At 37.8% G+C, this 26,125-nt stretch overlaps 1 protein-coding gene across 2 annotated transcripts in view; it reads left to right on the forward strand.

The window, feature by feature from the left end:
• LOC126235944 (uncharacterized) overlaps positions 1-26,125 on the forward strand; it is a 336,591-nt gene that overhangs the window by 302,230 nt on the left and 8,236 nt on the right. Inside the window, exons 3-6 of one of the 2 annotated variants that reach the window (XM_049944915.1) lie at positions 1,721-1,831; positions 10,921-11,058; positions 16,431-16,528; positions 22,709-22,874. In XM_049944915.1, the coding sequence (XP_049800872.1) occupies positions 1,721-1,831; positions 10,921-11,058; positions 16,431-16,528; positions 22,709-22,874 (513 nt within the window). Of the gene's footprint in view, positions 1-1,720; positions 1,832-10,920; positions 11,059-16,430; positions 16,529-20,051; positions 20,218-22,708; positions 22,875-26,125 lie in introns of both variants that reach the window. The other variant, XM_049944914.1, reaches the window with a different exon arrangement.

Genomic DNA, 26,125 nt, shown 5'->3' on the forward strand with positions numbered 1-26,125 from the left:
ACTGCATTATTCAGAGGAGCGGATCTATATTTTATCAGTCTTGAACTTAATAAAAATAAAAACTACTTCATATCAGTAACAATTTACAGACAACTACCTCTCTAATGAATGTCAATGAACAGGTTGCTGTCGGTTTTTGGAATTACTGCAGCACCTGAATCCTGTATTGGGACAGTACAACATTCTGCAAATCGATTTCACATTACACAATACAAACGTGTGTATCATCAGTATTTTTTCAGGTGGTGCCCCACAACTCGTAAGGCACTTGACCTGCTGATAAAATTCTTTATTTAGCAACCAGTTTTCATCGTCTGTCCATCATCGGGTTCTTAAAAACATTTACAGCATAACATTAGGCGAATATAGTCACTGACGTCAGACATATGATGAATTTGTTAGTGTTGTCACATGGTAATATAAGCAGCTCTTTCTAGTGCAGTTTATATACTGACAATGTACTTTACAAATTCATGGTTTTATTACCTGATGTCAGTTATTTTATATTCGCCTAGTATGATGCTGAAAATGTTTTTAATAGCCTGATCATGGCCGAGCGGTTCAAGGCGCTTCAGTCTGGAAACGCGCGACCGCTACGGTCGCAGGTTCGAATCCTGCCTCAGGCATGGATGTGTGTGATGTCCTTAGGTAAGTTAGGTTTAAGTAGTTCTAAGTTCTAGGGGACTGATGACCTCAGAAGTTAAGTCCCATTCTGCTCAGAGCCATTTGAACCAATAACCTGATGATGGTCTGTTGACTGAAACAGGATGTTAAATGAACAATTTTTAACAGCAGGAGGCAGTTGGGTAATCATGGCATTTTTCAAATTTTTCCGAGTGTCATCTATAGACTATAAATATATTTATACTCACAACCTTCATTAAAACGTACCGTACTTCATTGTTCTCATTTGTAGCTAGTCTCAGAGACTGTAGTCTGCTGTCGTAATACAATCGGGCAAAAGAATTTTCAAGTACCATAAATAGGCGCTACAGTTAATTTGTCTACAAAATGATATTACTGTGCTCTGTGTCCAGCCGCTAGCAACACTGCCGATCTAACAACATGCACCCCTTGTAGTACTGTAGTCATTACGAAGTGATCACCGTTTCGGACTTTTCTGCATACACACATGCTCAAATTTATCTCCGAATGTCACGTTCCTTCATTTTCATTACTAAATTGTTTTAATTTGTGACACTTCATATTTTCTGGCCTTTTTGCATTGTGTTTGTTATGAAATTATGTGGTGTCAGCAGACTAAATGCAAGTGCAACTTTCTTATACGTTCTGCCAATGTCATCTGACAAACTGTACTGGTCATTAAATGTACCGTAATCTAAAAAGAAATTTAGTGTAATAAATTTTGTTAATCGATTGTTAATGTGAGTTAAACCAGTAGCTTCAAGTATTTAAAGGAATTACTTTTTTCTGAAGAAATATTATTGATTAATGAAGCCATTCTGTTCCGAAACTTGAGTTGAAGTTTATTTTGATCCTTCCGTTTTTTTTTTTCTTTTATTCAGCATGTAATATTATTCTGCTCTGAAGAACTGTATATTTTCCTGTAGAGTGTTTGTTATTTCACATAACTGGAGTTATTTTTTGCTCCAGAATGCATAGAAAAATATATATACTAAATGTGTATTCCATCTAGATAATTTTTATCATTTACGCATCTACTACTTGGCCCATTTTTAATAACTACAATTTTTTTCAGTTGCCACATACCTCAGCCCAGTTGAGACACATTGCCACAACATTGATTATTACATCCATGCTGGAGAGGACACTACCAAGACATTCTCAGAAGATGCAATGGCCAGGATCCGTAAGTACTATGCACAACATAATGCTCTGTGTCTTTGATAGTTGTAGTCTGTTCAAAAGGTGAAGAACAGATTCTGGGATGGGTGAGGAGGGAGGGGGGAGGGAGGGGCTGCGGGGAGGGAGCAAGCTCAGCCCACTGACTCTGAGCACACTGGTTGCCAAAGGAGTAAATAGAAGGGACACAGAGGGGTGAAAAACCCACACGTAAGCCCTGTAGTGCTGGCACTGCACTTGCATTTGCAAATCAGTTCATGCTCCAAGCAGCTTTGTCAGTGCCATTTCCTGGCTGCTGTACCAGCTGCCAACTGCTATGTATTGCGCATCTATGAAAATAAAAACTCAGACAGCGGCATAACAAAAGCTTAAAATCGAGAATTATAGCTTCCTGTTGAATGATTGTGCCTGTTGCTACTAATTCTGTGTAGTTCGCATAGGCAGCTCCAAATTAATTGTGGCAATAAAAAGAATGATTAATATTTTGAACATTTTTTGAGATCTGTAACAATGAATTGCAAGTAGAAATAAATCACTAAGGATCACTCTCATTGTATTCCTCTTCTGTCCACGATTCATCGCTACTGTCCCATTCAGAAACACCAAAAATTTTGTCTATTGCAATTTCAATGATATCGTTGCACCTCCAGTTCTTCCAGTTGTTGGACCTTCCCGTTACAGTATCCTTCCCAGTCGTCTGCAGCTACTAACGGAAGGGATTCACTGGCAGTCCTAAACATATTGTCACTAGTCATGTCCCCTGAAATGTAGCACTCCATAAATAATCTTCTCACTTTGGTCCATGCCAGTTGTCACACTTACATGACAATTATGGGGCAGCAAGTGGACAACTGTGTGGCTTTTCTCTTTTGCCATTTCGTCAACTACATACGACTTTTTAGCAGGTCTGTGTTCTTGAATTAAACAAACCAGAGCCTGGTTCCTCGCAGTTTCATTATAGGCAACACACTTCCTTTGCAGCCACTGCAACATCCTCACTTTAGTATCATACTGTGTGGGATTTTTTTTCCAACTGTCTGTTATGATATCCATCACAATGGCAGCTGTAGGAGAATATTTTGGAGAATACGTTTTCCAAATTCATCTGACTATGATAGTCACCTTTTGTTGATTTACTCCATAATTTTAGTTGTGCCTCACTAACAAACCCCTTCTTCAATCTATCATTTCCAATAATAAGTCTTTTATAGGTTCCCCACCCCCATGACACTGTCATCATCCTTCTAACAACATTTCCCAAGTTTCAAATTAATGTCTATCCAAGTTTCATTGAGACAGCATATTTCCATGGCTTCTTCCCTAATATGTTTCATTTCTGCAATGAAACAAAACTGCCAGTCAATAGTGTCTCCACACTCTAGCAACATAGAACTCTTGTTCTGAATTTTTTTCCTGAGTCCATCTGATCTTTTCCTCGAGTAATTATCCAAGTTTCCATAAACTGGGAGAAATCCTCTCCACCAAGTAGAAGTCTTCGATTGTTTGTCTCATGACACCCTGTCGAAGCTATCCAACTGAACTTTTCCAGTAGATCTTGGCTTAAGTGAAAGAGAATTTAAAAAAGAAAAAAAGAGTCAGAAAGTAAGGCTGTATTTTATGTATAATGAATAGTTGCAACTAATAAGGAGAGGTCCCAAGGTATGGGATAAACTTTTGGAGACCACCTATACTGTTATGCAGGTTATGGGACCAGGTATCACATTGTGTAATCACAATTAACTGGGTAAAGATAATGGTGACATTCAGCATACCTGCCAAATAACTTAACCACTACACCGCAGTGAGGTTTCAAAAATCAATGTTATTGTTTCAGTATTACAGACCCACCTGGGTGAAGGGTGCACAAACTATACAACCACATATGTTGTTACAAAAAGGCAATTACACCCCTGAAGACCTCTCCCTGTAAGGGAAACAGAACCAGAATTCTGAAAATAAATAATGGTGCTTTTGCACATGCAAACAAAATGACCACTTTAAAATAATTCAGGCTATGGAGACAGCAGTTTCAAGGAACTGTCGACCTGAAAAATTGGAATTCAGACTGAAGATAGTCGCAAATAGAACCAAGCTCAATCATAGGTGCAAGAAAATAGATGTGGCAAGATTAAAAGACCAACAGATCAAAGAAACATTTGCCCTTGAACTACAAAACTGATTCCAGGTCCTCTCTGAAGAAAACTTTATGGAAGAGGGAATTGAAACATGCTGGCAAAAAATCAAAAACAGTTATTTAGATGTGGGAGAAAAAATCTTAGGATTTAAGGCACATCAAAGGAAGGAATGGATCTCCGATGCTACGTGGAATGAAATCAGCTACAGGAAAGAACTAAAACTTAAGTTAAATTTTTGTAAGACAAGAGCGCAGAAGAGCGAAGCACATAAAGAATACATGGAGTGAACAAAGAAGTGAAAACATTGCTACGTCAAGATAAAAGGAAATGGATAGATGAGCAAGCAAAATTAGCAGAAGAGGCAGCAAGACAAGGAAATATGAAAGAGCTCTACAACATTACCAAACGGTTGTCAATGAAGAACTTCAGACATGAAGGACCAGTTGAGAACAAGGAAGAGGTGATGCTTACAACTCAACAGGCACAGCTACAGAGATGGGAGGAGCACTTCAAGGAACTGTTAAATTGTGAAGACAACCAAGAGGAACAGGTAAGAGATGTTCCAGAGGAAGTCGAAGAAGATCAAGATATAAATTTGCAGTGCCCCACAATGGATAAAATTAGGATTGCCTTGAAAACACTAAAAAATACAAAGGCTCCAGGCCTAGACAACATAGCACCAGAGCTCTTAAAAGCCAATATTGAAAGTACTGTTAAAATGCTCCATCCTTTGCTGAAGCATATTTTGCTTGAAGAGAAATCTCCAAAGGAGTGGAAAAATGGTTTGGTGGTAAAGCTCCCAAAAAAAGAGAAATTTGTCAGACTGTAACAACTGGCGTGGTATTACATTGTTGTCAGTGCCCAGTAAGGTCCTCACCAGAATTATTTTAAACAGAATTAAAGAATCCCTTGAAAAGCGACTGTGTAAAGAACAGACCGGTTTTAGGGCACAACACAGTTGTGTTGATCTTATTAATACTCTTAGGATAATTTTAGACCAAAGCAAAGAATTCCAAGCAACCATGTACCTGGCATTCATTGATTTTCAAAAGGCCTTTGATTCCGTGAAACATTAAGTGCTCTGGCAGGTGTTGCGGAAGTATGGCATACCACAGAAGATCTTAAACATCATAAAAGATCTATATGATGGCTACAAATGCTGTGTACTCCACAAGGGAAATATGACAGAACCCATAAAAGTAACAACTGGAGTCTGGCAGGGTTGCATTTTGTCACCAACACTTTTTCTACTCATTCTAGACTCTGTTATGAGAAGAGTCACAGCAGGCAGGAGACGAGGAATCCAGTGGGGAATCCATGAACGTCTGGAGGATTTGGATTTTGCAGAGACATAGTTTTATTAGCTCCAAGGCTGACTGATATGCAAGCTAAATTAAACTTGCTGAAAGAAGAAGCTGAGACAGCTGGCCTCAAGATAAATACAGGCAAAACAAAGGAAATGAGACTAAATTCAGGGAACATGGATGTGCCACTGTTAATAGGTGAGCAGCAGGTGGAGACTGTCAACTCAGTCCTGTATCTGGGTAGTACAGTGGCTTATGGTGGAGCTGGAGATGACGTGAAAAACCGCATTAAAAAGGCAAATGCTGCCTTCATACAATTGTATCCAATATGGAAAATAGAAATATCACATACAAAACAAAAATCCGTATTTTTAATACAAATGTGAAGGCTGTCCATCTGTATGCCAGTGAAAGCTGGAAAATGGATAAAAAGATAACATCCCAGTTACAAAGCTTCATAAATAGATGTCTTCGACGCATCATGAATATCTGATGGCCAGAAAAAATATGTAATGAGGAGCTCTGCCGAATGACAAACCAGATACCTATAGAAGACCAGATACGAGAGAGAAAATGGGGGTGGTTGGGGCACACCTTGAGAATACCAGATGGAGCCATCGAGAAAAAACATTGGAATGGAATCCCCAGGGAACAAGGAAGAGAGGAAGACCAAGGGGCACATGGAAGAGGACAGTGGAAGGGAAAGCAAAAAGAGTTGGCAAGACCTGGGCAGAATTGAGGCAAATGGCCAAAGACAGAGACGGATGGGAGTTCTCCTGGATGCCCTATGCCCCCGTTGGGGCCAAAGGCATTAAGTCAAGTATGTCAAGTCAAGTTTCATCCTCAATACTTTAGCCAAATTCCTGACAGTGCCCTTCTGCAAATTATATAACAAAGAAATGGAAATAACAGGACTTTATAACACCACAGCCATTATTAAAAAACATAATACTACTGACAGGAACTTGCACAGCTCTCAACACTGAAACCTCAATCACATATCACTCATAGCCTGGAGACTGCGAAACAAAGAACAGCACCACCAAAAAATTTTATGTATTTTTTTTTTTATTTTTCATCCTTTGATCACTGTTTGTAGTGATATTAGGTTGGTTAGGATATACGTGGATGTGTTACAAAGTATTTGGTATTTACATAAAAAATATACATTCTAAGACAAAAAAATGACACACCATGATGGAATTGTCTAAATGGGATGGAAATAATTTGATGTAGAGTATTAGAATTTCAGAAAAATTGGATGATTTATTCAAGAGAAAGAGCTTCACAATTTGAGCTTGTCAACAATGCATTGGACCAACTGTGGCACTTATGCAAGCATTTATTTGGCTTGGCATTGATTGATAGAGTTCTTAGATTCCCTCCTGAGAGATAACGTGCCATATTCTGGCCAATTGGCACATTAGCTTGTCAAAATCCTGAGCTTGTTGCTGGGTCCTGCCCATAATGCTCCAAATGTTCGTAGGAGGGGGGAGATCCAGCGACCTTGCTGGCAAGCATGAAAACAAGCAGCAGAAACTCATCATGTGCGGGTGTTCATTATCTTGACAAAATGTAAGCCCAGGATGGCTTGCCATGAAGGGCAAAAAATTGGGCCTTTAATATTGTCAACATATCACTGTGCTGTAAGGATGCTGCAGATGACAAGCTTTGAAATAAAATGGCCCTGTTGGGCCATATGCTGGGTGACAGTCAGGTTGGTATCCCACTACTGCCTGCATTTGCTTCAGACATGTCTTTGTTAGTCATCAGGTCTCAATTCGAAGTGGTACTTATCACTGAAGACAATTCTACTCCAGTCAATGAGATTCCAGGCCAAAGACATATCTGGTGCCACCCTGGACAGCGATAGGATACCAACCTAACTGTCATTCACTAAATGGCTCAACAACCAGGAGTGATGGTGTGGGATGTCATTTTTTTTCATAGCAGGACCCCTTTGGTTGTGATCCATGCCACCCTTACAGCACAGCAGTATGTCAATGATATTCTTTGCCCCGTTTTATTGACCTTCATGGCAAGCCATCCTGGGCTTATGTTTCAGCAAGATAATACCCAAAACAAAAGAAAAATTCGGAGTAGGTATTTAAATCCATGGAGAAGAAATTAAAACTTTAAGGTTCGCCAAAGACATGGTAATTCTGACAGAGACAGCAAAGGACTTGGAAGAGCAGTTAAACGGAATGGACAGTGTCTTGAAAGGAGGATATAAGATGAACATCAACAAAAGCAAAACAAGGATAATGGAATGTAGTCGAGTTAACTCGGGTGATGCCGAGGGAATTAGATTAGGAAATGAGACGCTTAAAGTAGTAAAGGAGTTTTGCTATTTGGGGAGCAAAATAACTGATGATGGTCGAAGTAGAGAGGATATAAAATGTAGACTGGCAATGGCAAGAAAAGCGTTTCTGAAGAAGAGAAATTTGTTAACATCAAGTATAGATTTAAGTGTCAGGAAGTTGTTTCTGAAAGTATTTGTATGGAGTGTAGCCATGTATGGAAGTGAAAGATGGACGATAAGTAGTGTGGACAAGAAGAGAATAGAAGCTTTCGAAATGTGGTGCTACAGAAAAATGCTGAAGATTAGATGGGTAGATCACATAACTAATGAGGAGGTATTGAATAGAAATGGGGAGAAGAGGAGTTTGTGGCACAACTTGACTAGAAGAAGGGATCAGTTGGTAGGACATGTTCTGAGGCATCAAGGGATCACCAATTTAGAATTGGAGGGCAGTGTGGAGTGTCAAAATCGTAGAGGGAGACCAAGAGATGAATACACTAAGCAGATTCAGAAGAATGTAGACTGCAGTACGTACTGGGAGATGAAGCAGCTTGCACAGGATAGAGTAGCATGGAGAGCTGCATCAGACCAGTCTCAGGACTGAAGACTACAACAACAAAAATACCTGACCACAAGTGGTGAGAGTTTCTACAGTTTGTCTTCGTGCTTGTCAACCTTGGCCAGCAAGATCGGCAGTTCCCTCTCCAATTGAGAATGTTTGGAGCACTGTGGGCAGAACCTAAAAACCATCTCGAGTATTTGACGATCTAATGCCCATTTGACAAAATTTGGCACTATATCCTTCAGGAGGACATCCAACAGCTCTATCAATCAATGCCAAGCCCAATAACTGGATGTATATCAACATGTTATTGACTTGCTCAATTTGTGAAGCTCTTTCTCTTTAAGAACTCTTCCAGTTTTTTTTGTAGTTGTCATCATTTGTTTGTCTACATATGTACCACATCGCATCTAGTGATTTCCATCACAGAGTACTGTGTTTTACAATGACAGTCAATGTTGTAAAAAGGTTATCTGATGGTGGTAGGAGAGAGGGAGAAAGAAAGAATGGGGAAGGGGGAAATGGAATGAGAGTGATTGGGAGAGGGGAAAGGAAGCTGGTAGGTGGAGTGGTAGGGATGTTATTAGTTTAACAAAACAGCAAGATAGGGCCTCATACTAAAACTATAAAAAGCACAGCTATGTAAAAATTCTCATTAGAGTATTAAAAATCTAGAATACTGAGTGTGTAAACTGTGAATGCCATAAAATAGTAAAATTATGAAATGGGACGAGTAGGATTGAGAGCGGGGAAAGAAGACCGTTGCGGGGGAGGGGGGTAGGGGGCGAGGATAGTGGTTGTTACAGGTTTAATGAGAGAGGGTATTATACTAAAATTGCAAGATATCACTCATATAATTTTTTCCATTAAAATATTAAAAGTGTAGACCAATGGACATATGTAAAAATGTAAAAGGGATAAAATAGTAAATTACAGAAGTGGAAGTAAAGTAAACTGAATTAGTGTCATAAAATATTAAAAGTGTGAAATATTGAAAGGATAAAACCATAAGGTCTTGCTTTGAAAATATAAAAAATAATTCTTGATGGTGTTTTCATTCTGTCGTTGCAACTACAAAAAATGGCTACACAAATTAAGAATATAAAAAGTAAAATTGTATAAAAATTCTTGTTAAAACATTAAAGTATATAACAATCGATGTATAAATAGTAAAACACATAAAGACCATAAAAGTATAGAATTATGTAGAGTGCCTAGAACTGAATTAAGTGCTTTAAATGTAAAAAATATTTTAAAGTATTGAATGTATAAAACCATGAAACTATATGTGGCAACTGAAGTTACAGGGAACAGGTTATGAAAGTTGGAGGTAATTGCATTTTCCTACACTTGGTGGCATTGTATGGCACACAGTTTTACAGAATGTATGCCCCCAGTCTGCACGCTGACTTGTTGCTAGAATGGTGTGTGAGCAGATCCACTGCCATTGTCCCCTCTTGGTGAGTGGGACTGTTGCTCATACATGCAGTGCATCGAGGTGGATGATTGAAAGAGGCCTGTTAATAAAATCATTCTGCAGGTTTAATGTGTTGCCAGACTCTTGCAGATGATATATAAAAACTTCAACCATTCAAATATTGTCCAGAGGTGTCTTGTAAGTTCAATGTGCAGCACTTCCAAATCTGTATCAATGGTCCAACAGTGTGCTTTGATGTTAGAAGATGTTCAGCAAATGCTATTTTATTATTGTGAACTGAAGTGAGGTCTTTGAAGCATATTCCAAATGTCCTGCCTGTTTGACCTACATGAACTTTTGGACAGTTTCCACACATTAGCTTATATAGACTTGCTACCATGAATTTTAAGTCTTTTTTTATTCATACAATTATTTATGTATAATTCTTTCCTACTTATTTTTATTATTAGTTGGTACATATTTAGCTTTGCTTTGTTTTAGATCTGTAGATGATTCAGAATGATCAAAACATGTCATGTAATTAAAGATGTGCAACTGAGATAGAAAAATACACGAGAATTTATTCAATAATAATGTCCTATTTGCCCTACATTTTGCTGAATTACATTACACCTTGTATGGTTCAGTTGGTCTTTTTGGTTTTTGTGAGGTGTTAGATGAGTGTTACATGCTGGAAAAAATTGTTACCAGTCTGAAGTTTGCTGAGAAGGTACTGTGGATGGTGTGATCATTTTACACTGGTTTTAGTTCCTCAAATCATGAGTTCTGCTCCAGTAACTATTCAGAGATGATTCTTCTTACACATGATAGACTACTGTGAAGAAATGCATCATATTAGTCTTTGGACTGAAGATAACAACAACAACAATCACAACTAACAAAGGAAAGCCCTTACTGGGGTTGTTTCAGTTGTGAGATACGTAGATAAGTAAGTTAGTGATCACAGCTTTGAGATTCACCAACCTCTTGTAAAATTTTGTCTAAATTTGGTTAAAAAATCCATGTAGGCTGCTAATCAGAAACTGATTGTGACTGTAGAAGAGTATTTGCCAGAAGACTTCCTGAAGCTCTTGAAAATAAATTTGCAAGCCAATTAGTAGGTGCATAATTCATCACTTGCAAAGTATTTTTTTGCAAGACAAGTGTTGATCTTTATAAATGAAGTAGTAATTTTTGACTGAGTTATTGACCAATGTTCTGGATTATTGTAGGCAGGCTTAAAAAATTGCTGTAGATACTTAATACTTACAAAATGCATAATCTTACGGTTTTCTTATGAGAATTTTACTTGTCTTAAGTAAGTGTAAGAATTATTTTTTGGTTTAACAGCCATTATACCTCTATATTTTCTGCAGACATGGGTCGTGCTATGATAGCACTCTTCATTGTGGCATTTATTGCTATATTTGTCGCCTTCTGGACTGGAGTTGCTGGCTGCTGGAGAAGGTCACCAGGAAATGTCACTGCCACTGCGATAATGATGCTGCTGGCATGTAAGTCCCAGTAAACTGATATTTAAATACTGTAATGTTAAAAATATTGTTTTATTGTCATCAATATATGAAACTACTGAAATATCTTTAGACATGGATGTAGTACTGGACATCATCATTTTGCTTGACCTATTTTCATTATTTTGAGTGAGCTGTTTTACTTGTTGCAGTTCAGTGCTCTCTCTCTCTCTCTCTTTCTATCTCTATGTATATCGATCTATCTCTCTGTCTCTCTCCCTCCCCTTTTATGTATGAGCCCTGAGCCTGAGATTCAGAGTAAGTTGTTTCTCTCTCTTCACCTCACTTTCCAGTGTTCATCAGTTTGTTCCTTTCATGTCCTTGTCCCTTTCAGTGGAACTTATTATGTGTCTGAAATTTCCAGATTCTACAGAATTTATTTTGTTACTTAATCTGACTGTTTACCAGTGAGTAGTTTGATGAATATGGTTGTACCAATCTCCATTTGTTGTGAAGAACAGAGCGGCACAGTAACATGTTTTTGTGTCATAGAAGTATTCCAGACAATGAATTGTATGACCAATGTTTTATCTTTTGTATGTATGGGTCCACAGCTCTGCAAAGTCCTTGAGGGAAGTCATTGTCATGCAGATGCTGTTCTTATTTTTAAAATAAGCATGAAATAAAGTGTTTATTTCCAAAATAAAAACACCATACACAGGACAATAACTTCCCTGTAGACAGTGTTTTATCATAAGAGAATGCATCTAAATGAACTGTTAAGTTACGGCAGTTAATGAAGTTGAAAGTTGGTAGTGGATCAGAAGTTGCTATGCTTGAAATAGACATTGATGATGATTGACTTTTTACACTGTGGAGTGGACACTGTTACAGGTACATGGAGATTCATTAGAATGAATCTTACAGTGTCATATAGTTAATAACCATAAGTGTGACCCCTGTTATTGAACATACAGTGTAAAGTAGACTTATTATCTGACATTAATTCTGTTATTCAGATGCTCAGAGTTAAACTATCAATGTTTTGAGAATTTTATTGTCAACATGGCACAACATAAAAAGGTGTTGTGTAGTCACATAGTTTTATAGTGAACTAAAACACTTAAGATGAGTGTAACTAGTTAGTTGCAAAATGGAGAAAAATATTCCAGAATGAGGTTTTCACTCTGCAGCGGAGTGTGCACTGATATGAAACTTCCTGGTAGTTTAAAACTGTGTGCTGGACCAAGACTTGAACTCAGGAACTTGGCCTTCTGCGGGCAAGTTCTCTATCAACTGAGCTACCCAAGCACAAGTCATAACCCATCCTCACAGCTTTCCTTCTGCCAGTACCTCGCCTCCTACCTTCCAAACTTCAACAGAAGCTCCCCTACGAAACTTGCAGAACTAGCACTCCTGGAAGAAAGGATATTGCGGGGACATGGCTTTGCCACAGCCTGAAGTATGTTTCCAGAATGTTCTAGTCTCGGTCTGGCACACAGCTTTTCTACCAGGAAGTTCCTAAAAAAATTTTAATCTAAATTTCCTCAGCATGAGAAATGCCTGATAGAACCAGTAGTAACCTTTTTATCTATAAATCAAATGCTGTTGGAGAAAAATACATGATCTAAGTCAGTGGTCGTAGGGTTAGAGGATGTGAGAGGGGCTATGTTTCATTGTTTGCCATCTAGTACTAACAACTCATGGGCAGGCACAACTTGTACCGACCAGGTGCTATGGTATAAATTTTGACACAGAAGTAACATGGATTCTAATATGCGCATCATAGAGATAGTCATCCTCAAATGTGGTATGTACTAACAAATCACAGGCATGCACAGCTCCTATCGACCAGGTGCTATGTTATAAATTTTGACATGGAAGTAACATGGATTCTAATATGCGCATCACAGAGTTAGTCATCCTCAAATGTGGTACATGTTTGTAGCAAGGAATAAGAAATTAAATTGAGGCTGTTGTAATATAACATACTGACTAGAAGAAAGTTACATACAAAAGTTTTAGTAAACACTTCTGAGTGTATCTCATATTGTATAATGTATTTAAGTGCAAATAAAATTATTGTTAATAAGCAGTTAATCATCCACTCACACAGTCAACACAACACATGGTCAGGCAATAACAGTGTCACAACTTTGGAGTTGAGTAATCTGAAACTGAAAACAGTCAACACAAAGTGTTCCGAATTGTGCCAAATTTTAACAATCAGTACTTGGGGACCGACAGCTAACATATCACACCCTTACTATAGTTAGCCTATTGGGGTCTCAAAACATATTAATTTATGTAGGTTACCAACTAATGATAAGGTCAGTACATATGTGACCTGAGGTGCTGCCCAATAATGCCAGTATTGGCTCTCGATCAGAAACGTTTGATTACCATTGGTTTAAATGAGTTGGTAAAAATTCTTCTTAAAATTGTTGGTTGAGATGATTCCCAGAGCTATTCAACAAATGAGTACAAACTACAGTAATAATTAGTTTTGCATATTCAAAAGCATTTCAGTTGACACATTCCTGTTCAAGAAATTAAACCTTCATAACAGAGAAAATGAATAAATTATTAGAAGCATACCATTCTTTAAAGATATCAAAACAAAAAAAAAAAAAAAAAAAAAATAAGACAGGAGATACTGTTGGGCTGAAAATGTAGGCTCCATCTATTTATAATTGCTAAAAGGAAACATGAGGGGCAGATAACTGCAGGATTTTGTAGAAGGAGAGAAGTCTGGTAGAGTGGAAATTTGTTGATGAGGCATATAGGTCACAAATTATTTGGGTAAAAGCAAGAGATTGCTATATTTGAAACTGTAAAAGAGCCTGGTGTAAGGTAGGGCTGCATCCAAAAACAGGGGCTTTCAATGTTAGGCTTTTTGGAGTAACTCTAAGGGACAAGGAGGTTTCAAGAAACAATGTGGGACAGTGGTTTTGATAGTGCAAAGGCATGTTTTCGAAAGAATGGATGTAATATGAGATGGGATTCATCATCGCAAGAGAGGACAGTTTAGAGGGTTAAAAATCTGAGAGTGGAAAAAAAAATAAGCAGTGGGTGGAAAAGATGGAAAAACGGAAGAAAAGCAACGAAAAAAGTTGGGAAAATTAGAAAAATTCGTACGGAATTCGATAATAAGGTGTAATGAGTGGACGATCTAAATTGATACGACAAATGATAAAAGCGAAAAAGGAAAAAAATCGACCGGAAAAGTGAAAACAGACGAAAGTTCAGAAATGGGGTAAAAAGAAAGCGGAAGTCATAGGAGAAAATATAAACTGCTTAGTTTGGCAATTAAAGTGGCTAAGAGATGGCAATAAAAGTCGATCAGAGCGATTTGCCGAAAAACAAATGCTAAAAACTTGAAAGAATTATGTATAAACAAGAAAAGTGGATGGAAAAAAGAAAAAATAGCTGTCAAATTTGCGAATAAATTGGTTACGGACGATCGGGAGAAGTCAAGCAGGGTAATGAACCGTAAATTGTTGTATGCAAATAAAAATGGAATTGTTATATGCAAATAAAAATGAAAATAGACCCGTGTACGAGCACGGAAATCAGTGTTAGAAAAGATGTAGGAACAAAGTGATGATTAATCTTGGCGATAACGATAAATAAACGAATGGATTAACACATAAACAGAAGAAATCTGAACAAGACAGACGACAACAAAGATTGACAAGAGGGTTAAATAAGAAGGAATGATTGCCACATGGTCTAATATAACAACGAAAACAATCAATTATTGATAATTGTTTAATTGGATAGATAAAATATCTGCTCACCAAGCGGCGGCAGAACACACTCACATAAAAGACTGTTATGATTGGCAATAACTCCTTCTTCAGGCAGAAGGGTTGAAGGAGAAGGAAGAAGGGTGAAGGAAAAGGACTGGAGATGTCTAGGAAAAGGGGTTGATTTTGGGAAAGCCACCCAGTCTTTCCTTCTCCATCCCGTACAGTAAGTCTCTCCTGACCCGCAGTTCTGGGAGTCTTTCCCAAAATCTGCCCATTTTCCTAAACCTCTCCAGTCCTTTTCCTTCACCCTTCTTCCTTCCCCTTCAACCCTTATGCCTGAAGAAGGAGTCACTGGCTCCGAAAGCTTGCCAATCACAACGATCTTTTATGTGTGTGTGCTGCCACCGCTTGGTGATTAGACTTTTTACCTGTCCAGTTAAATAATTTTATCAATAATTGATTGTTTTTGTTGTTGTATTGGCCCATGTGGCCATAATTCCTTCTTGTTTAACCCTCTTGTCAATCTTTGTTGTTGTCTGTCTTGTTCAAACTGTCGTCTGTTTTCTACCTGATGCGCTAATCCATTAGTTTATTTATTTATATTACCAAGGTCCTAAATCTTTTCTAATACTGATTTCCGTGCTCATAGACAGGTCTATTTTCCTTTTTATTTGCGTATAACATTTCCATTGTTACTTGCATACAACAATTTATGGTTCATTACACTGCTTTGCCTTCTCCCTATCGTCTTCACCAATTTATTCGCAAATTTGACAGCTATTTTCTTTTCCACCATCCACTTATCAAGTCACTTTAATCTCCAAGTTAAGTAGTTTACGTTTTCGCCTATGACTTTCATTTTCATTTTACCCAGTTTCTAAAATTTCGTCTGTTTTCACGACTTTTCCAATCGATTTTTTCCTTTTTTCTTTTATCATTTTTCGCATCAATATAGATCGCCCACTCATTACCTCTTATTAAGGATTTCCGTACGAATGTTTCAAATTTTTCCGACTTTTTTGTTACGTTTCTTCCGTTTTTCTATCTTTTCCACCTTCTGCTTATTTATTTATTGTTTTGCCACTCTCAGGTTTTTAACTCTCCAAACTGCCCTCTCTTGCCATGATGAATCCCATCTCATATTACATGAGTTCCTTTCGAAAACATACCTTTGCACTATCAGAACTAAGGTCCTGCATTCTGTTTCTTGGAACCTGCTTGTCCCTTGGAGTTACTCCAAAAGGCCTAGCATAGAAAGTCCCTGTTTCTGAATGCAGTCCTACCTTACACCAGGCTCTTTTACAGTTTCAAATGCAGCAATGTTGTGCTCAGTACCCGGCTAATCTGTGACCACTAATTGCTAAAAGTGAGACTGTTGTGTGTGTGTGGGGGGGAGGGGGGGTTAATCTGATGTCCTCAGAACATGGTTGCAGAGGGACTCCATGGGAAACGAACTAGGGTGCAACAGACAAGATTAAAACCTGCTGAGTAATAATAACAATTTGCTGACATTGTTCATAGGTCTGATTTGCTTCTGAAACGCAGGAAGGACTGCTGTTGCAAAACCCCTGTGTATTTCGTACATTTAATTCACAGGAAAAAACATATTTATCAAATACTAAAAAAAATAATACAGTACTTGCATTTGTTTTCTTGCTGCAGGTCTCCTGAGCGCAGGAGGTATGGGACTCTGGCATGGAGTTGAATATTACGAGAAAGAGAAGATTGTTGGTGAGGAGTTCTATCGGCAATGGAACCCTGTAAGCATTTTATATGTTGCATTTATTAACACATACATTCAAATGCTAGGAAGATAGTTGAAGTTAGTTTAAAAAACGCAAATGATTGAAAATATTTAAATCTTGAGAAAACTGCTGTACAGTTGCAGTTACACAGCTTGTTTCCAAACGCTGAAATATTGTAAGTGGTCTAGCAGGTTCTATTTTTTCTGGAAGACAATAATATTAGTTTTCTCGTGTTGCATATGGAACATTTAAAAATCGATAATAAATGTTTGTAGATGATTAATAATGTGAGTCCCTGCTTTCCTAACATTGTTTCAGCTTGCATAATTTTAAAGAGAAAATTGGCATTAAGTAATACTTGTGATTTCACATAAATCAGTAAAGATAAAGAAAAATGTTCATGAGGCAGAGAAAAATTATGAAATATGAGTTCAAAGGCATTTTTACATTAAGATGTTCATTGATATTTGTAGGAAATCTCTAATTATTAACTTATTAGAATATAGATAGGCACATTGTACACAACTGAATGAGTCAAAATATAGTTTTTGCATTCAGAACATTAGTTACACTTAAAATAAGATTTCAATTTACATAGCATTTTCCTATAATTCTTCCAGGAAACCAGTACTCATATTGCTCTGCAAATTTTGTCCTGTGTCTTTAATTAATGTAATTGAGGTCAGTAACATGCCACAAATGGTGCTCTATACTGTAGAGTGCTACTGGATTTTTATTTTGTTTACCAAAGAATCTGACAGTGCCATTCACATTGTCTGTCAGATTATATGATACCTTTTGGAAGTAGTATACTCTTGCTTACTGTAACCTGTGGATGAGATCACTTGCTAGGAGAACAAAGAAATTAATGTTGTTTCCAGACTCTAAATTCAGCTGCACAAATTTCACGTACACAAAATATTATTAAAAACTGTCATAGGAAATTTCAGAAGCAACTGTAGATGAAACTCCACATCTGTGGGGTTTTAGCCAGACACTTTCAAACTTGTTAACCATCCAATAATGAAAACGATGTACAGTGTGGGAAAGTACGGTGTCCTACTGTACTACGTCTCTAGCTTTGAACTTGAGCTGAATGGAGGTTTTTATTTCTTTTGTGCTAGATCTGAAAAGTCTTTAACTGTGCATATTTCCTGTTATATCACATTTGTTGTATTATCGTTCTTGATGTAACTCTTTTTGTGCAGTGGAATTAACAAAATTTATTTCTATTTTATATCACAATTGTCCTGAGCTGTTAAGTGTTTAATTGATTGTTAATCAGCACAATGTTGCTATTAAGCTTAATTGCTTGTATTCTTGAAACTTTTTGTTATATTTTCATGAAAATGTACATGTTGTGACCATGGCTGTATAAACATACAGGTAAATTCTTCATTATTACACTAAAGTAAAAAGAGCAACCAGTCATTGTTAATAATGGTATTTATTAAGAACAGGTTTAGAAATGACAGATTCAGCATCAGATGTTTAGTATTTTAAATAGTGTATGCTAAATGCAAGATGTTGGCTGTTTTTTGCTGTGGCGAAAGTTTGGTAGGATGATGGTGCCATCAAAAATCCTACACCATTTTGTGACAGTATTGACTTTTTGAAGGAGTTTGTATTTCACAGAACAATAAGCAACATTCAATAGAAAAGTGCTGTATCTTGTATATTAAACTCAGACAGGAAAAGATTCAGGCAACAGATATTTGCTTGGAAAGGCGGTGAAGGGGAAATTAGAAAATGGACTGGAACATTGTGGTCTGATGAAGGTAAGATAGTTTAAAAGGATGAAACAGATTTGGACAAAAAAGAAAGGCCAACCATCAAAAGTGATATTGATGGATTGTCCTTCGTGTGGTCCTATAGGGCCCATAAGTGAATAATAATAATAATCTGTCAAATATGAATTGTTTCACAACAGTTAAAAATGGCATAAAATTATGCCAGAATTTCTGTGGTACCACTACCTCAAGAAACTTTCATCATAATGAGAAACAGCCAATGTCTCTTGTTTAGCATTAGCTACACTATGTGATCAAAAGTATCCAGACACCACCAAAAACATATGTTTTTCATATTATGTGCATTGTGCTGGCATCTAATGCCAGGTACTCCATATTAGTGACCTCAGCTCTCATTAGTCATCGTGAGAGAGCAGAATGGGGCACTCCGCGGAACTCATGGACTTTGAACATGGTCAGGTGATTGAGTGTCACTTGTGTCATACATCTGTACATGAGACTTCCACACTCCTAAACATCCCTAGGTCCACTGTTTCCAATGTGATAGAGAAGTGGAAACATGAAGGGACACATACAGCACAAAAGCGTACAGGCTGACCTCATATGTTGACAGAGACCGCCGACAGTTGAAGAGGGTTGTAAATGTGTAATAGGCAGACATCTATCCAGACCATCACACAGGAATTCCAAACTGCATCAGGATCCACAGCAAGTACTATGACAGTTAGGTGGGAAGTGAGAAAACTGGGATTTCACAGTCGTGCGGCTGCTCATAAGCACACACCACGCCGGTAAATGCCAAACGACGCCTCACTTAGTGTAAGGAGTGCAAACATTGGACAGTTGAACAGTGGAAAAATATTGTGTGGAGTGACAGATCATGGTACAGATGTGGCGATCTGATAGCAGGGTGTAGGTATGGCAAATGCCCGGTGACCGTCATCCTCAGCGTGTGTAGTGACAACAGTAAAATTTGGAGGCGGTGGTGTTATGGTGTAGGAGGCTTGCACCCCTTGTTGTTTTGTGTGGCACTATCGCAGCACAGGCCTACATTGATTTTTTTAGCCACCTTCTTGCTTCCCACTATTTAAGAGCAATTCGGCGATGGTGATTGCATCTTTCAACACAATCGAGCACCTGTTCATAATGCACGGCCTGTGCTGGAGTGGTTACACAACAATAACATCCCTGTAATGGACTGGCCTGCACAGAGCCCTGACCTGAATCCTATAGAACACCTTTGGGATGTTTTGGAATGCCAACTTCGTGCCAGGCCTTACCAACCAACATCGATACCTCTCCTCAGTGCAGCACTCTGTGAAGAATGGGCTGCCATTCCCCAAGAAACCTTCCAGCACGTGATTGAACATACATCTGTGAGAGTGGAAGCTGTCAACAAGGCTTAGGGTGGGCCAAAACCATATTGAATTCCAGCATTACCGATGGAGGGCACCACGAACTTGTAAGTCATTTTCAGCCAGTTTCCGGATACTTTTGATCACTTAGTGTAATTTAAATTTTGAACATGAAGAAAAATATAATGATGAATCCATCCATTTCAAATTTGTAATGACACTATTTGTTCATAATAAACTGCATTACTAACAGTGGCTGATTGCCGATGTTACCTTTGTGCAAGAATTAACCATTTGTATTCTTTTTCCTTATTTATGTGCCACAAATAATGGCAGTTTAACTTTTATTTAGGTGTACAGCAATCTTTTTGGTTCTTGTTTACAAGTTATAATTTTTAAAATAAAAGATGTTAAAGAAGTATTTTGTACTAGGCACTACAAGCAGAGACAACCATCTCCTATGACTGGTCGTACATCATGGCGTGGATCAGTGTTGGATTCTCCCTTGTTTCATCTTCATTATTCCTCAGCGCTGCTGTCTGCCTACGTAATGAGAAAGAGGCAGAAAAAGTGAAGAATGTGCAGTACATCATGCCAGGTATAGCTGCTTGAGGCATCTGTAAACCCAGTCCCTTGTATTTTTTAGATAAGCTTCAGCATTTAGTGAAACATCTCACAATGAAATAGTGAGTGGAAATTGTTTCCCATCTGCAGTTCCCTTCTACCTTATGGAAAAGAGAGGAACCTTGACTAGGATTAAAGAGGAACACTTAGTGAAGATCATGTTCTGTGAGAGAAAAGAAGTTGATGATTGGTATAGGACAAGTTTAGTTAGAAAATTACTGAAATGGAAAATGATATTTACTATTTTCATGTTGAAATAGTTGTCCTGGGAGCATACTATAAATGTGATTGTGAATGTTGAAAGTATTGTCATTGCCACCATTGATAATCTTTATCTTCTTCAGAATTGAGAATTAAACATAACAAGTATGAACTAAATACACTAGGATGGAGAACTGTTATGCAGTTACTGTTAGTCAATATATGAGACATCCTTAAAAACAGGGAGAACAAAACTAACATATAACTTTAAAAGTGTTGTGATGTAATTTTACTTTATGGTACTGTAGAAAGTTAGGTATGAAATGAATTAATTGTTAATAACAGTGACTAACAAAATAATAATACCCTGAAAAACTTGGTGTCAGAGATACAGTTTGTGTGGAGAGTCCCAAACCTATAGAGTCAAAATTGTACAGACAGTAGAGGATCCAAATCTGAGTATTTTGAGAGTGGTATGAGTTACTGAATGAGTAATGCGCATTGGATAGCTGCTTGTAAACTGCTTATGTTTCATAACAGCTGCCTGCCACATTGATCCTGGTGGTGCTACCTTGAAAAATAATACAGAATCACTGGGATGTGTCCATGGTGGAGTTTACAACTGTTTATAGTCCACAGCTCTTTGTTAAAGATGCCAGTGGCCTTGCTGCAGGGGTAACACTGGTTCCCATTAGGTCACCAAAGTTAAGTGCTGTTGGGCTTGGCTAGCACTTGTATGGGTGACTGTCTGGTCTGCCGAGCACTGTTAGCAAGGAGGGTGCACTCAGCCCTTGTGAGACCAATTGAGGAGCTACTTGATTGGGATGTAGTGGCTCCAGTCATGAAAACTGACAGTGGCTGGGAGAGTGGTGTGCTAACCACGTGCCCCACCATATCTGCATCCAGTGATGCCTGTGGGCTGAGAATGACACGGTGAACAGTCGGTACCATTGGGCCTCAAGTCAGTCCTGTTCAGATGGAGTTTAGTTTAGTTTTTGTTGTTAAAGATGGTGCATTACTCATTACAGGAATTTCCAGACATGCCTATAACATATGTTGGAGTAGGATTTATTACTCAGGAAGCCCTATCAGTATACAGAAAAAAATTTCCAAGGGGCTTTGTTCTAATTGGAGAGAATTTGTCCATGTGGATAGAAACCTATGAGAATCTAGGTCATTCAAGCTACAGAGGACTGAAGAAGAATCTTGGTGAAGAATTGTTTGCACAGTAGCATTTGAGGAGACGCTATTGGGTCATTTGGGAGAAGATTCATCAATAGGTACCTGTGGACTGGTGCATGATATGCATACCACAAAGGATACAGTATGGTGAATACTGTTGGAGAATCAGTTACACCATGGTGTAAACAATGCAGAGAAGAGGGGCAAATGGTTTTGAATGCAGAGTTTAGTTCTCTACATGGGTTGTGTTGAAGTATATGCTTTGATACTGACAGTCAACAGTTTCTATGAGTTTTTAAGTTGTTGATATAAGGTGTAAGCTGTTTATATCAAAGATAATAAAATATTCATGGGCTTATAATATCCAAACAATTTCGCACTTAAGGGGTGGGATATTGTATGTGTAAAGAGAAGCAGTCACCAAAGTACCCAATTAAGGTGCACACTGTTCTTTGCTAGCTGATGCTGTACAGTGCAATATTCATCTTTCTTTAAAGTTGTGTTTGAATTTGTATAGGTATTTAAGACAAGAAGCTAAGTGGTATTTCCAAGGAAAGTAGGGAGTAAGTCTAGAATTGATTCTATTTACTCTTGTGATGCCAAACAAGGAACTGTGACACCATTGACAAACAAGCTGTGTGTGTCAAGTCAAATGGCTTGCAGTAGGCTTTGACCCACAACAAAATATTTAATAACTGGGTAAATGACCTGTGCAACCGTTTTGATGCAAGACTGTCCATGATTGTTTCTGTTTCCAGAAACACTTTTGGATTTATACAAAGATCCAATCAACTTTTTTGTTCTCTCATTGATCTTCACAAGTGTGATGACTCAGTAACTAGCTGCAAGTATTAATTATATCACATGCTTTTATTTTTCTTTAACCACTTAGCCTGAGGTTAATATACAAAGCTAATAACATGCATTACTGTAGTACAGGTGATAGTACTGCCATAAGGTTTTTTTTAAGGGACTGAGGTTTCAGATCTTCTGGTTTCAGCTATACTAAACAAACACATCTCCAACAGCTTAACATTTCGCTACTAACAGGCAATAACTGCTTTATTTAATGCTTGAAACAGGTGCTGAGGGATAACTCACATATATCATATGACTGGTCATATATTCTTGCTTGGATCGGTGTTGGCTGGGCCCTGGTTTCAGCCATATTATTCTCAGCTGCTGCCATTTGTTTGAGAGGTGAGCGAGAAAAGGAGGAAGCAATGAACATGCAGTATTTAATGCCTGGTAAGCTTTCATTTAACTAGAGCTGTGATAGATATTAATGATCATGGATAATTAATTAATAAAGCAGGGACTGTAATAGATTTCATTTAAGTAAAATTGTGTATACAGACAACAGATTTGCATGGCTTTTGCATTCTAAAGTGCTCACGATACTTATTTGAATATCTTAAATTGGCATAGTTTGATAAACGCTCTCTCATATTGACAAAGTTTAGCATAGCTGACCTGATTGGAGAAAAGGATAATCACAAATCATTAAATATAAAAGCTGTATTGTTTGAATTATTTTGAAACAAAGCTTCCATAAATAATAGCTGAAGATAAAAAATGGGCAAGAAGTTATAAGGAAGGAAAAAGGGAAGGGCAGTAAAACCAAAAACAGGGGTCAAATGGAAACAGTTACATGTAGAACAGCAGAGCAGATTCTTCAGTCAGAGTAAGAATAAATTTTGGAAGCTTGTGAGATAAGACACTAGGAAAAGATAAGTAGAGTTCAAATCAAAGAATAAAACTGGAGTAACAGTAATAATAAAGACAGTAATTTTTGAGTTTAATAATAATGACAGTAATTTTTGAGTTTCTGAATGTTAATGATACAAAGTACATTATTGGGTATCCAATTTGAACTCACACTTCCATCCTCATGCACTGATTTCTATCAGGTTCTGTGTGTGTTAGTTTTGCTGTCTAATACTTATGCTGAAAGTTTGTGTAGCATGTAGCCCCTTTCGATTTTGCACTCTGAGATATGGGATGGTTGTTGAGATCTTAATAAACTGATTGTCACATGGCAGGGTTTGCTTCAGTTAAAACCTTGACCATGCTTCATGTATCTGTTTCAGGCTGTTAAGGATATATTGAGATAAGAGCACAAGGCAAACTAATAAACTGAGAATAAGATTCAAATTTAATCAAAGTGTTGGATTTGACAGTCAGTTTATTAATTCCTAATCAGTTACCCCATGAATCAGAGTAAAGAAGTCAATGAGGGCTTAGATTTCACAGAATACTAGTGCAGTTGCTGCAAAAATAATTTGCATCAAAGGGGGGTACTGGCTATCAGAATATAATTAGGGTATAAATAGTGATAAGTTACCAACAATACTTTACAGTTAACTTGGTATCCAAGTAGTGATTGCTCATAAAAGAGCTAAGAAGTTCTAGTTTTTATATAAACTCACTACATAGGCCAAAGCCTTCCATCTTGTCTTATGGATATGGATCAATCTAGTGTCAAAACATATGATACCAGGCAAACCAAGAAACTGAATTCTGCATTTAAAAATGCAGTAACACATAGCAGTCCCACTACATTTGACTGCTGAGCAAATTCAGGAATATATATGATATGAAAGAACTGCCATAAAAACAATTGAAACTACTTAAAGTTATCAGTGTACCAGGCCCCAGCTGAATTCCTATTAGAATTTACACTTTACCTGGTCCATATGCATCGAGGATATGTTGCATAGCAAATGGTTTTGCATATCTAGAAAGCACACATCTTTCTCCTGGGTTTAAAGTGGTATAGGGTTTAAAGTGTTACAGTGTAGTATCCTCTGTCATAAATTTCACAGTGGTTTGCAGAGAATGGCTGTAGATGTTTATGAATGTCCTGTTGACAAAGAGGTCATAATATTACTCATGATCCTGAGTACCCTAAGCTCAAACATAATAATGTTTCTCGAGGAACTTCTCTCAAGAACTCATGGGTTCAGGAGCATCACTTGGGTGGTAATCAGCTCACTTTTCTTACTAACAGTGTCCTGCAAATATTAGATGCAGACATTCAGTTGTCTTTTCTGACTCCATAAATAATGGAATCAACAGAGCATAAATAATACTGGTACAAAATACTTTTCACCATGCACTGTACTACAGTTTGCAGAGTGCATGTTTTGACTGTGGTTTGCAGAGTGTATGTCCTGAAATATAATATGGTGGTTAAGAATGGGAACTGCAAAACAGTGGAGAATAGCTGCAGCCTACTAAATTAAGAACATGATTTTTGGTAACAGAGCAAATAAATTTTCCAGTGTATTTGACTGATTACAGATAGATTCCATCTTCCTAGATTTCTGACAAGCATTTGATACTTCACCACATTGTCAAAAGATGGTGAAAATGCAATGGTACATAATGTCTTCTTAGATATGTGATTGGTTTAATGAGTTTTTGGCTTTAGAACCCAATACAGAAGATGGGAGATGAATATTACATAGAAACAAAAATCACACCTTATGTGCCCCAAGGAAGTGTAATAGGATTGCTGTGGGGGGTATTTTGACAAGTTAAGCAACAATTTTTTTTTCTAGGTCAGTTTTGATTGGATATATGTAGAATTTTTCGTTGGACATTGTGGAATATACTCACTTCAGCCCATAGAGCTTCATGGAAGTTCCAATAGGTGGCGCACTATATGTAGTCTTCAAAATGGTGTCAGTAACAGAGGTGTGTTCCAAGCAGAGTGCTGTCATTGAGTTTCTTTTGACAGAAAATTGTAGCTTTGCAGATATTCATAGGTGCTTGCAGAAAGTATACAGAGATCTGGCAGTGAACAAATGCATCATAAGTCATTGGATGAGGTGTCTGTCATCATCGCAGCAAGGTCACGCCAACCTGTCTGATTTACTGAGTGCCAACCAACCATACACAGGTGTGATTCCTGCAATGTTAAAATGAGCAGACACTCATTCTAAGCGGGCAATGGATCACAATCAAACACCTCACTACACAACTGGACGTCTCTGTTGGTAGTGCTGACACACTCGTCCACCAGTTGGGGTATTCAAAGATCTGTGCTCGCTGGGTTCCTCACCACCTACACACCTTCTGCCTACCACCTGTTTGCCCAGTGAGGTATGCACTTCATGGGAAGCAGTAGGTGGATGGTGGAAATGTTATTCGTACAGCAAGACATTGGCTCCAACGTTGACCAGTAGGGTGGTACCATGAAGGTTTACATGCTCCCAGCAAGGTGGTGTAAGGCCATCACACTGAACCCAGATTATGGTAAGAAATAGCATTTTGTAAACATAAAAGTGAGGAATAATATGGTTATCGGAATTCAGACTAAAACTGATTAATCATTGAACGCCCCTTGTAAATTCTTGGTATAAGCAAATTATTTATCATAAAGAGGTGGCAGCAAACTCAGATTGTTCATTGGGGTTGCTGTTGTCTACAGGAAAGTATCATTGCTAGATGGTTGTGTGGAGATTCAAATTTTACCACCAGATGTCGCTATGCAT

Source organism: Schistocerca nitens, chromosome 2 (assembly GCF_023898315.1).
Source record: "Schistocerca nitens isolate TAMUIC-IGC-003100 chromosome 2, iqSchNite1.1, whole genome shotgun sequence".
Taxonomy (NCBI): Eukaryota; Metazoa; Arthropoda; class Insecta; order Orthoptera; family Acrididae; genus Schistocerca; species Schistocerca nitens.